Source organism: Felis catus, chromosome A3 (assembly GCF_018350175.1).
Source record: "Felis catus isolate Fca126 chromosome A3, F.catus_Fca126_mat1.0, whole genome shotgun sequence".
NCBI classification, from domain to species: domain Eukaryota; kingdom Metazoa; phylum Chordata; class Mammalia; order Carnivora; family Felidae; genus Felis; species Felis catus.
The window spans coordinates 25,311,283-25,324,779 of NC_058370.1; the positions used below are offsets into that span (position 1 = coordinate 25,311,283).

Here is a 13,497-nt window from a genome sequence, read left to right on the forward strand (position 1 = left end):
GTGGAGATTACTAAGAAAGAAGTGTTTTGCGTAATTTCTCCCTATGTCCACAAGAGGAAGAACAGTAGAAACCTAGGCCTGGATTCCTCCAGATTCCAGCTGATGTCTTTTCTCCTTGCTGATCCTGCTGTGTATCCTTTGTCAGGAATAAACCACTAGTACAACCATCCCAAGTCCTGGGAGTCTTTCTAGAGAGGCACTGAATGTGTAGGTAGCTGTAGACCCCTGAAACACAGCCACTGACTTCTAGAAACTTATTTCACAAAAATATTTTTTTGCAGATGGGCAAAGATATCTGTACGTTGATGATTCTCCAGTAGTTTTTATAACAGCAAAAAATGGCAGTGACCTACATGGCCATTAGCAGAAGCCTGGTTAAATACAGGATGGTCCACACACATGATGGAATCTTGTATAGGTATTAAAATGATGGTGGTCAGGGATGCCTGGCCGCCTCAGTTGATAGAGCATTCAATACTTTTTTTAATATAATTTTTAAGGTGTATTTATTTGGGAGAGAGACAGAGTGTGAGTGGGGAGGGGCAGAGAGAGAGGGAGACACGAAATTGAAAGCAGGCTCTAGGCTCCGAGCTGTCAGCACAAAGACAGATGTGGGGCTTGAATTCACGAACCATGATATCATGACCTGAGCCCAAGTTGGATACCCAACCAACTGAGCCACCCAGGTGCCCCTAGAGCATGCAGTTCTTTTTCTGTGGGTCATGAGTTCAAGCCCCATGCTAGGCAAAGAGTTTACTTAAAAAAAAAAAAAATTAAAAATAAATAAATAAATAAATATATATATATATATATATATATATATATATATATATATATGATGGTGATCAGCATTTCATAAAGGGTGCTCCTCTTAATTACAGTTCCCTGGGTTCCACAGTCAAACATGGTTTGGGAAAAACCTGGGATGACAAAAAACAAAAGTGTTTTGTTGCAGGAAAACAACAGGAACAGGGCAAGGGAAGAAGTAGAATGCCTCCACCCTAAGCTGGTTTGACCAGAGATCCTTTTTATATTAGAAAAATCCCAAGGAGCCACTCTTCTGAGGAGCATTTTGGGAAATACTGACATAGGATTGTAGGCATAGGGGCACCTGGGTAGCTCAATCAGTTGAGCGCCCGACTTCGGCTCAGGTCATGGTCTTGCGGTTCGTGAGTTCAGGCCCCACGTCGGGCTCTGTGCTAACAAACAGCTCAGAGCCTGGAGCCTCCTTCGGATTCTGTCTCCCTCTCTCTCTTCCCCTCCCCTGCTCATGCTCTGCCTCTCTCTGTCTCTAAAAAATAAATAAATGTTAAAAAAAAAAAAAAAGAACTGTAGGCATAGATAATGACTTTAAGAAAAGGCAAAATAAAAAAAGCAAGTTTCGGAACAGTGCGTACAACACGGTCCATATACATGGATATGTATATTATAAATGCATTTATATAAAAAGCTGTTTCTATCTCTATTTGCATTCAAAGATCAGGAAAACCAGGCACCAAAAATCTAGTAGTGTTTTCTTTGGGTGGAGAGAGTATGGATGGTTGATTAATTGATTGACTTCCCAACTTTTATTCTTTGAGAGAGAGACAGACAGACAGAAAGAGAGAGAGAAAGGGAGCACGTCCATATGCATGCAGGGGAGGCGCAGAAAGAGAATCTTAAGCAGATGCTACTGTGAGCACAGAGCCCCACTCGGGGCTCGATCTCACTACCCTGAGATTATGCCCTGAGCTGAAATCAAAGAGTTGGACGCTTAACCGACTGAGCCACCCAGGCACCCCATTATTCTTTGTCATTTTTTTAAAGATTTTATTTTGGGGGCGCCTAGGTGGCTCAGTCAGTTAAGTGGCCAACTCTTGATTTCAGCTCAGGTCATGATCTCAATGTTCAGGAGATGGAGCCCCGCGTCCTCTGTGCTGACAGCATGGAGCCTGCTTGGGATTCTCTCTCTCTGCCCTTCCCTGGCTCGCACTCTCTCTCTCCCTCAAAATAAATAAATATTTTTTTTTTTAATGAAAAAAAAAAAAAGATTTAAGTAATCTCCACACCCAACAGGCTATTCACAACCCTGAGATTGAGTCATGTGTTTTACTGACTGAGTCAGTCAGGTGTCTCCCAACTTTTATTCTGAAAACTTTCAAACCTACAGAAAGGTTGCAAAAAGAATAGAGTGATCAGGGACACCTGGCTGGCTCAGTCAGTAGAGCAGACAAAAAAACAAAAACCAAAAGAGAACTATACATTATAGTCAGTTACCATGTCTCTCTAGTTTCCAGATTATGAGTAATTAAACTTTGTTTTTATTTTCCTATTGTGTATTTTCTATTGTTTCCCAATGGATATGAAATATTTCTGTTAAGAATAAAAATAGGAGGGGTGCCTGGCTGTCTTAGTCAGTAGATCATGTGACTCCTGATCTTGGGGTTGTGAGGTCATGAGTACAAGCCCCACACCGGGCATGGAGCCTACTTATTTAAAAAAAAAAAAAAAAAAAAAAGGAGTCAAAGTAGCCAGACAATGGCAATGAAACCCCAAAGTAATGTTCTGGGTCCCGAATGAAATGACAGCTTCCCTACCCACAGTGGGGCAGGCCAAGGTGCTACTGACAGTCTCTCTTCAGCATGAGAGAGAGCTAAGGCCAACCCCTCTTCTTTCTATAAGGTTCTGAATCCATAGCAGTTAACATGTAGTCCTGGAATCAAGACCCCCTGAGAAGCTGGCCCCGTCCTTACCTGCACGGGTGGGGGGCCCTGGGGCATGGGCTGGTCCAGAGACGTGAAGGCTGACATGGCAGACATGAGCACATCATCGCTCACCAAGATGTTCCCCTGCACCAGCGTCTGGATCAGCGGGGATGGGGGTACTGTAATGTACGTGGAGATCTGAGTAGTGTGAATGAGAAAGAGACAGAGAGAGAAGAGACATGTCTGAGGCTCTGGAAGGAAACAGTGCATGATGCAAAAGACTTGGGTTCTGGAACCCCATAGACCTGCATTTCATTTCCACCTCTGCTTCTCCCTGCTGTGTGGCCCTGGGCAAGTCACTCCACCTCTCTGAACTTCCGTTTCCTTATCTATGAAATGAGAATAAGTCATACCTCCCTGTAAGATAAATACTCCATGACCTAGCAATAATACTTCCTGGTATCTCTCCTAGAGAAACACTCACACATTTCACAGGGAGTCTATGAACAAGGGTATTCTATGCAGCCTTATGTCTAATAGCGAATAACTGGAAACAACTTTGGTGTCAATCAAAGGGGAAATGGAGTAAAAAATACAATACAGTCATAAGACAGAATACTACACAGCAGATAAAAAGTACTGCATGAAAAATAAAATTATATAACAACATGCAGATTACGTATTCTTAATTTAAAAGTTCTAAAACAATAGTACTATTGTACTATTAAAAGTACTATATAATTCCTGTGGGCACTTAAATAAGTATGTGAAAGTATCTCAAAAAGTCAAAGGGTGCCTGAATGGCTCAGTCAGTTAAGCATCTGATTCTTGATTTCAGCTCAGGTCATGATCTCACCGTTCGTGAGTCTGAGCCCCACACTGGGCTCTGCACTGACCGTGCAGAAACTGCTTGGGATTCGCTACCCCCCCATCTCTCCCCCACTCCCTCCCATGTGTGCACACACACACTCTTCTCTCTCAAAATAAATAAATAAACTTAAAAAGGAAAAAAAGATCAAGAAGGATACCCTTCAATAGTTAGCTGGGGGGCAGAGAAAAGGAATAGTGCCAAAGGGACCTTGATTTGTAACATTCTAACTTTTAAAATGGAGATGGAAAATATGTATTACTTGCAAACATACAAATTGATAATAAAAATAATAATATGTTCTCGAGGGTACTGGTGAGGACGAAAGGCAGACCCTACAAGAGAGTGTCAAACGTACAGTGACTTCTCCTCAAAGTAGAAGTAAAGGGTTTTTATTTTATTTGTTGCTTTTCTTTACTGACAGGCTCTTGGCATCATCCTAGGTCACCTGTTTCTTTGGGACCTCTGGGGACACGGCAGCTGGCTCCCAGACCCCAGAGTCCCTCTACCACGTAAGGACAGCCTGGGTAGGTTAGATGATGCCCCATGTCATGGCCGGGAAAGGCAATGTAGATCCTGGCTCACAAGTATTTTTACAATGTCACATGCGTTAGTTAGGCTGACAAAAAATGGGAAAAGATATCCACGTCCATCCAAGTCACTTAGCAGGGGATTCAAGTCTGCCTATGGGCCAACTGCTTATGTTCTAAAGTTATTTCCTTGCCCAGGAGTAAAGGAATTTCCCGCTCTCCTTTTACTGGAAAAAAAAAAAAAAAAAAAAAAAAAAAACGGTGGGGTGGGGAGAGGGAATATTTTCTGCTAACAAACTCATAATCAAGAAGTGGGAAGAATCATTATGTTTTGTGTTAGATGTCTGTGGCAACCTGAGAAGTTTCAGTCTGCAAGACCTTTGAATCTGGGGGTGAATGCTTTTATTCTGATGGCAGGAATTATGTCTATACAATAGATAGAGATATGTTTTTTGTTTGGAGATAATGTTTTTTTTTTTTTAAGATTTTTTAAAAATCTTTATTTAGTTTTGAGAGAGACAGAGACAGAGTGAGAGCAGGGGAGGGGCAGAGAGAGAGGGAGACACAGAATCTGAAGCAGGCTCCAGGCTCTGAGCTGTCACCGCAGAGCCCAACATGGGGCTCAAACCCATGAACCATGAGATCATGACCTGAGACGAAGTCGGACGCTTCACATACAGAGCCACCCAGGCGCCCCCGTTTGGAGATGATGTTTTAAAGGAATAAGGAGATAAGAGGAAGCCAGAAGGAAATTTGACCCCCTGACCTGGCATCCTGAGACATGTCCAGCCTCTTTTTAAAAAAAAATTTTTTTAATATTTATTTTTGAGAGAGACAGAGTGTGCATGGGGGAGGGGCGGAGAGAGAGAGGGAGACACAGAATCTGAAGCAGGCTCCAGGCTAGCAGCAAAGAGACCGACGCGGGCTCGGACTCATGAACCGGTGAGGTCATGACCTGAGCCGAAGTCAGACGCTTAACCGACTGGGCCACCAGGTGCCCCTGTCCAGCCTCTTTTCTAAGAATTCTTTAATCCCTTTAAGAGCCTCTGACCCAGGGTGTTCTGTTCTCCCCTGACCTCCAGACCTGTGTTATCTGTCTGCATCTTTACCACCTCCACTTAAAGGTCCAATGGGCATCTCAAATCCAGCATAACCAGCTGAACTCCTGACAGCCCCACCAAAATCTTGCTGTTTCCTCCACTTCCGTAAATGGCAATTCCACCTCTGCCATGGATCACCCTGGACTCCTCCCGATCTCATCTCTCACATCCAATGCATCCACAAACTCTAGTGGCTCCACCTTCAAAATACTTCCAAAACCTCCTCCCTTCTCTCCACCGCCACTGCCACCGTCCTGGTCGAGCCACCACCACCTACTGCCTGGATTGGTACAATGGCCCCCTAACGCGTTTCCTGGGTCTCTCTCTTGACTCTCATCAAAATCTATTCTCTGTACAGCAGCCGGAGTAATCTAGTTCAGGTGTAAACCAGACTATGTCCCTCTTGTGTTCAAAACCTTGCAAAGGCTCCCATCTCACTCAGGATAAAAGCCCGTAAGGCCCACATCCTCACCAGGATCCCCCTATTGCCTTGTCTGATCATATCATCTCCCACCTTCCTCCTCACTTATTCAGCTCCGGCCACTCTACCTCCATGCTGTTCCTGGAATAAACCCAGCATACTCCCACCTCAGGGCCTTTGTACTTGCGGATAGCTCCTCCCGGAATACTCTTCCCCAAAGTAGCAGCATGACTCATTCCCTCACCTCCTTAGGTCTCTGCTCATATGGCACCTCTTCCCAGAGCTCTTCCCCAAGTACCATATACAAAATGGCAAAACCTCCCGTCTCTCTGCGCTTAACATCCTGAAAAAAGTATGTGTCCAAAACAGTGCCCACACAGTGCCTGACACATAGTGGATGCTCAAAAAAAGACTTGAACAGATGAATGAACAAACAAACGAACGAATACCTGGCGATTGGCAGGAGGTGGGGCCTGCTGGACTGCTGTGGGTGCTGCTGAAGGCGTGTAGATGCTATTGGTGGCCAGTGAGACTGTGGCCAGGGGTGGGGCATTCCCCTGGCACTGTTCTCGCTTGTGGGTCATAAATGCTGGCAGCGAGTTGAACTGCTTCTTACACTTCCCGCAGAGAAAGACATCCTCATCATCTAGGGGTCACATCCATACAGTAGCAGAGGGAGAGGAACAATGATAAAAGGGAAGATAAATGAGAGGGCATCACAATAAGAAACAGGACAAAACCTGCGGCTGGACCATAAGCATGGCAAACCTAACAGCAGCCCATGACTCAGTGTGCGTGTAACAAATGTCAAGATTGTGCTTCCTGGGAGATTTCAAAACCACATAGGCACCTGCAGGAACATCCAGCCACAACTACCCAGGTATCAAAAAATCAGAAATCAAGAAATAGTAGAGTGGGTGCACTTCAAAGTTGAGATATTCGGAATCTTTATCCTGCCTGAGTTTGTTCACCAGTCCCCAAATGGCCTACATGACTTTCTATGTCTCCGCAGGCCCTGTTCTCTCTGCAAGCTGCTTCTCTCAGAACAACTCATTCTGCAAGATTCTGCTCAAATGTCAGGAAGCCTTCCTAAAGCTAGTCACCACAGCTCCTCGCATATCACATTTTTCCCAGCACCACCAGACTATGAGTCCCCTGAAAGGGACGAAATAAGTCTTACTTACTACCAGAACTGCAATATTCCTGGCATATTTGTTGAATGAGTGGAAGACTAAATGAATGATTAGCTATAGCTGACACCACCCATTGAGGGTCTACCACAGGCCATGTACTGTGCCAAGCACTTGACATGTTATGACAGGAATGTCTATTTGTCATTCAGTATTTACTCTTCCTTCTTAGACAGTAATACAAATTTTAGTGGGAAACATGACCATCTCATTAAAGACTATATTTCCCAGCCTTTGCAGCTAAACATGTCATGTGACCAAATTCTGACCAATAGGACAAGGGCAACAGTATACTGCCTATGCAACTTCCTTTCTTTTTTTTTTTTTTTTCTTTTTTTAAAAGTAGGCTTCATGCCCAGTGGGGGCCTGAACCTAGGACCCTGAGATCAAGACCTGAGCTGAGATCAAGAGTTGGGCACTTAAGTGACTGAGGCACCCAAGCACCCCTATGCAACTTCCTTTTAAAAGGAAGTTCTTTCTTCCCTTTGTGTTGGCTACAATGTGGAAATGAAAGTGAAAAGCTGGAGCAGCCAACATAGACTGCAGATAGAGGGCAACAGAACCAAAAGAAAAAAGAGTCTGAGTCTCACCATCCCCACCCCAAATGCACATCAGGACTTCGTGTAACAGAGAAATAAACTTTCATCTGTACAAACCACAAGAAACTCACGTTTCTTATTTACAACTGCTGAAGGTAAATCCCAAGTGTCCTCACAAGGCTTCTACGAGGCAAGGCTATTATCCTCATTTTACAGATGTGGAAACTGGGGCACAGAGAAGCTAACCTACTTGTGTCCAAGGTCATAGAGCCAGGAACTATGGGAATAAGGATTCAAACCCAGGTGGGCATCTCTCTGTGCCCAGAATGGTTCCCAAGTATTCAAAACTGTTTGTGGAATGAATAAATACACAGATTCACACAGGGCTTTAAAGTTCCTTACTTTCTCTCTCTGTCGCAGGGGCCTGGCCCGTAAACTGGAGATTCATGCTCAGCCTGTTCTTTCCATAGAAGGGAGGCTGAGAAATAACTTCTGGGTCAAAGGTACAACCACTGCCAAGCTTCAGTAGGCAATTCACCCAGTAGTACTCACCCAGTGGCTGGATAGTAGGAGGTGCACTGACACTCTGGCCTGTTGGATCAGGGACTGCTCCTTGGCCATCCAACAATGACTGGACCGCCAGGACAGTCTGATTGTCCATTCCTGAAAAACAACAACAACAAAACGGTGTCTCTGACTTCACCCTTACAAGCCAGACCCAATGCAAGGCCTCTGTGGCAAAGACAGTTGGCTGTGCCCTGATGCACATTCTCTCCTACTTCCACTGCAGTAGAACCCAAGGTTTTTGGCTGAAAATATGGCCCCACAATAAAGATCACACTTCCCAGCTGCTCTTGCAGCTACAGAATGTCTAAATTCTGGACAATGGGATATAAGGAAAGGTGTTCTATGGCAGCATCTGGAAAGTTTTCTTAAAACTGCCTGGCACATGATGTCCTTCTCTTCCCCATCCTCCATCCTGCTTCCTAGAACAAGAATACAATAGTGAATAATCTAGCCACCATCCCAGATCATGAGGACTAGGATGATACCCTAGGGATTGCAGGGCAAAAAGCTGGAAACGATCCTGGGCCTCTGGGAACCTTGTAGGACACAGCCGCCCTTGTAGCTCTGGACCGTCTTCCTCTGGACTCCCATATGAGAGAAATAAAGAAATAAACTACTAGCCTGTTTAAGCCACTACTAGATTGGGCTTCTCTCTTCCTCTTGGAGAGTCTGATCCTAAATCACATAGCCCCTCCACAAATCATGTTATCAAGTCCTCCCCACCCTATTCCACCCACCCCACAACAAATTTATTTGTGCACTTGGCCATCCTTGCTTCCCTTGTTTTCCAACATGTGCTTGTCTTTTCAGTTCCTCAGTAACCAGTGTAATCTGAACTGATGGTGGGGACACCCGTGAGAAGCCGAGTGCTTCCATGTTTTCCAATCCGTTGTCACTGCCGAGGTTCACGGTAGAACATTATCTAGCCATGTCCCCAGCTGGAGGACAGGTGTTCTCACATCGAAGTGGCCACCAAAGCACATTACCTCCCTCTCCAAAAAACCCAGAGGGTGCCTCCTTCTCTCTGTCCCCACAGCCAGTGCTCTGCTTCCAACCTCTCAGCTTTTACCTGGACCCCTGCCCCAGCTTCTAAGGCAATGCAAATTAGAACCATTAGTTCCTGCAGCCAAGGTGAATTCATATTTTCTCTTGTCACAATGCTTGCTGTGTCTTTCCTAAGACCAGCTGTTCCCTCCAACCCCTCCTACTCCCTCAGAAACCACTCTCCACCAACTGGTCCCTTGTTTCACAGCATGCCAGCAACCTTTCCTTCCCATCAACAGCTACACACGCTCAGGTCTCTCTAGAATGCCCTCTCTTGAACCTATATTCCTATCTCTCCTTCCTTCAGCATCAAGCATCCCTCCATCTCCTCTGCCCACCTCCCGATACTCCTCCACCCACTTCGTGGGGCTCTGGCCCCCAGCATTCCACAAAAATCACCAAAGAAACCTGTCAGCATTGGATGTTCCTTCCTTGAAACACTCTCTTCTGCTCTAGGATAGCCCCCTCCTGGGTCTTCTCCCACCTTTGCTTACTCCTTCCCAGACTCCTTTGCTCTTTTCTGTCAGTCCCCTAAAGTTTCTATTTTGAAAGGTTCCTTCTGTCCGGATTCTCTCTCCTTTCCCTCTTACACTCTCCCTGGGTAGACTCACTCACCCCCCATCTAGTTGTCCCCCAAATCTGGAGTCTCAAACCTGGGGTCTGCTCCCCTGGATGAGCTTCAGTAAATCCATTTTATGCAAGATTGTGAGTATATTAGCATTTGTATTCAAACCTGCACGTGAGCATTCATAGCAGTTTTATTCATAATAGTAAAAAACTGGAAACTCAGATGTCCTTCAACGGGTGAATGGTTAAACACACTGGTATATCCCACTGTGGAATATGACTCAGCAATAAAAAGGAACACACTAGTGACATACACAATAACTTGGGTGACTCTCCAGGGAATTATAAGTGAAAAAAAGCCAATCTCAAAGGTCATATACTATATGATTCCATTTACATAACATTCTTGAAAAGACAAAAATTTTAGAACTGAAGAACAGATCAGTGGTGGACAGACATCAGAGATGAGGGGAGAGGGGAAAGAGGTGGGTGTGGCTATAAATGGGCAACACCTGACAGTGAGGGAACTGTTCTGTACGTTGTGTTATAAAATAGTATTGCACAATGTTACCTTGAGGGAAACTAGTAAAGAGTACATGGAATCTCTCTATATTATTTCTTACAACCACATGCAAATTTATGAAAAAAAAAAGAATGATTTCAAAATAAAATATTTTACTTAAAAAATACTGCCTGGGAGTGCCTGGGTGGCTCAGCTGGTTAAGCGTCCAACTTCAGCTCAGGTGGTGATCTCACAGTTTGGGAGTTGGAGCCGCACATTAGGCTCTGTGCTTTTCTGATCCTGTCTCCCTCTCTCTGTGCCTCCCCCACTCACGCACGCTCTCTCTCAAAAACAAACAAATATTTTAAAAACATAAATATAAATATAAAAAATACTGCCTGTCAGGGTGCCTGGGTTGCTCAGTCAGTTGAGTGTCCGACTCCTGATTTCACCTCAGAACATGATCCCAGGGTCATGGGATTGAGCCCCACATGGGGCTCCTCACTGAGTATGGAGCCTGCTTAAGATTCTCTCTCTCTCTCTCTCTCTCTCTTCTCTCTCTCTCTCTCTCTCTCTCTCCCTCTTCCCTGCTTGCTCTTTCTCTGAAATAAAAAATAAAAAGTTTAAAAATAAATAAATAGGGGTCCCTGGGTGGCTCAGTTGGTTAAGCGTCTGACTTTGGCTCAGGTCATAATCTCACAGTTTGTGCGTTCGAGCCCTGCATTGGGCTCTGTGCTGACAGCTCAGAGCCTGGAGCCTGCTTCTTAGATTCTGTGTCTCCCTCTCTCTCTACCCCTCCCCTACTCGCTCTCTCAAAAATAAAGCTTAAAAAATTTTTTTAAATAAGTAAATGAATAATACTGCCTGCCAGACACTTGATCTTAGCCAAAAGGCCGAGAAGCGATTCAGAACTATGGAGACAATCGAAAGATTGGTGATACCCAGAAGCTTACAGGGACACAAGATCTTTAAAGCAGTGAAAGTCCTCTGTGATGCCACTGTGATGACAGATATATGTTATTACACACTTGTCCACCAGAATGTGCACCACCAAGAGTGAATCTTAAGGGGCGCCTGGGTGGCTCAGTCGGTTAAGCGTCCGACTTCGGCTCAGGTCATGATCTCGCGGTCCGTGGGTTCGAGCCCCGCGTCAGGCTCTGTGCTGACAGCTCAGAGCCTGTTTCAGATTCTGTGTCTCCTTCTTTCTCTGACCCTCCCCTGTTCATGCTCTCTCTCTGTCTCAAAAATAAATAAATGTTAAACAAAAAAAAAATTTTAAGAGTGAACCTTAAGACAAACCATGGACTTGGGTGATTACGATGGGTCAATGTGGATTCATCCTTGGCAGCAAATGTACCATTCTGGCGAATTACGTGGAGAATGGGGGAGGCTAGTCATGTGTGAGATCAGAGGGTACACAGGAAATCTCTGTACCTGCCTCTCAACTTAGTTGTGAACCTGAGACTGCTAAAAATGAAAAAGATTTTTTATTTTTTTTTTTATTTTTTTTTTCAACGTTTATTTATTTTTGGGACAGAGAGAGACAGAGCATGAACGGGGGAGGGGCAGAGAGAGAGGGAGACACAGAATCGGAAACAGGCTCCAGGCTCTGAGCCATCAGCCCAGAGCCCGATGCGGGGCTCGAACTCACGGACCGCGAGATCGTGACCTGGCTGAAGTCGGACGCTTAACCGACTGCGCCACCCAGGCGCCCGAAAAAGATTTTTTAAATACTGCCCATCTAAAATGGAAATCAAGCTAAATGTGTCACTCTCACCCCTCAATTTTCCCTCTTCCAATAATCTTCATAAGCAAGAACAGGTACCACCATTCACCCAGCCACAGCCCCCGGGGCACCCCTTCGCTCTTTCCCCAAACTATTCTTCTCCTATGAGAAGTTCCCGGCCCTCTTCTCATTTCTAGTCCTTCAGCAAGTCTGGCCTATTTTGCTCCCACTGCCTCTCTCAGATCCACTTTCTTCCATCTGAGAGGCTGTTCCCCCTGGGGCCCAGGCCACCATCGGTTCTCAGCAGGACAACTGCAGCTATTTCACTCACCTCCCAGCTGCCACTCTGGCCCCCTCCAGTGTGTTCTCAGAGCAGCCTGAGTGAACTTTATAAAACATACATCAGATTGTGTTGCTCCCCTGCTGAAAACCCTTTCTTGGTTCCACACTGATTCCAAGATAAAGTTCAGAAGTCTCATCTCTAGCTCCTCGTTCACACAAACTTCTGTGAATCCTAGAAGACCTCTCTTCCTCCCAGGGCTTTGCAAATGCAGTTCCTACTGTCTGGGTCACCTCTGGATCCCCACAGTTCTGCTGTCCTTGCCCAAGCCCAGCATGTACCACACTGTTCTAGGAACTGATTTTTCTTCTAATTTCCTCATCACTCAGTACATGAACAAATTCAAACATCTAGGACGTCCATGGAACCTAAAGAGAAAGTAGGCCTCACCCCATTCTGTTGGTCTCCCAGATCCTGACACTGACCCTGGCCCTCCACATCCATCACCCACATCAGCACTAAATGCCAGCTAAGATAATCTTTTATGGCTTAACTTTTTTATAATTCTAGAATTACAATATTTGCTTGTTCTATAATTTCTTTATGCCTCCTCCCTGCCCCCCACTGTGGGGCAGGAAATGTGTTTGGCTCAGTGAGTATTCTTGAAATAGAAACTCTCCAGATGGGGTGAGGGTTACCTACATTTTATGGTGAGAACTCTGATCCCCCAAGAAGTGAAGGGACATCATAGAGATCTCCTAAGGGGCTCAGTCTCAGCTACATACCACTAGTCAGGCCAACTTTCAGTCTGCACCCTAATTATGTGCACACTGATCTTATCACACCTCTCCAAGAACATTCACACCTCTCCAGTCTGTATCCCCTGCTGTATCTACTCTGCACCACGGCCCTGAAGCCACTAAGGCTCCTTCCCACCCACCCATGTCCAGGAGTGCATATGGAGGCCTTCAGTGTTTTCTGTCTCCAAAACCCACAGTTCCCTGGGTCTGAGACCCACCTCCATGTTAGGAACCTGCAAAGCACAGGACCATCAGTTGGTGCCCAGGGTTTATAGGTTTCCGTCTGAGGGCACTGTGTTCCAGCCAAGCACACCGTTGACACCCATATACTCATCGTTTCTTGGTCTGAGTTTATAAAATTCAGCACCCCAGCACAGCGCACAAAATAGGCACCTAGTGTTTGTTGCTTTGGGTCTGTGCGCACGAAGTCCTGGCCTTGCGCACAGGTAGCACCTATCCCTTCCAGGTCTGATTTTGAGACTATGTCAGGGAACGAGGCACAGTCGGCGCTCAATCCAAGTTCTTCGTGGTCAGGACTCCTGGCTCGGCTGCTTCGGCCTCCAAGCCCCTCCCGCCCTCGCACCATTGTGCCCCCCGGGAGCGGCACCCTCCATCGAGCTCTTCCAGGCCTGGCGGGTGCGCGGGCTCCCCGGCTGTTCCCTCCAGGAAATCCCTCCCG

General features: G+C 45.7%; 1 protein-coding gene and 1 pseudogene across 3 annotated transcripts in view; both read right to left on the bottom strand.

The window, feature by feature from the left end:
* ZNF341 (zinc finger protein 341) overlaps positions 1–13,497 on the bottom strand; it is a 46,837-nt gene that overhangs the window by 32,801 nt on the left and 539 nt on the right. For 2 of the 3 annotated variants that reach the window (XM_045053726.1, XM_023251318.2), the window contains exons 2-4: positions 7,885–7,995; positions 6,053–6,249; positions 2,733–2,882 (exon numbers count right to left, since the gene is read on the bottom strand). In XM_045053726.1, coding sequence (XP_044909661.1) covers positions 2,733–2,882; positions 6,053–6,249; positions 7,885–7,995 — 458 coding nt within the window. The remainder of the gene's footprint in view (positions 1–2,732; positions 2,883–6,052; positions 6,250–7,884; positions 7,996–13,497) is intronic. The other variant, XM_023251317.2, reaches the window with a different exon arrangement.
* Positions 10,827–10,917, bottom strand: LOC111559995 (annotated as a pseudogene).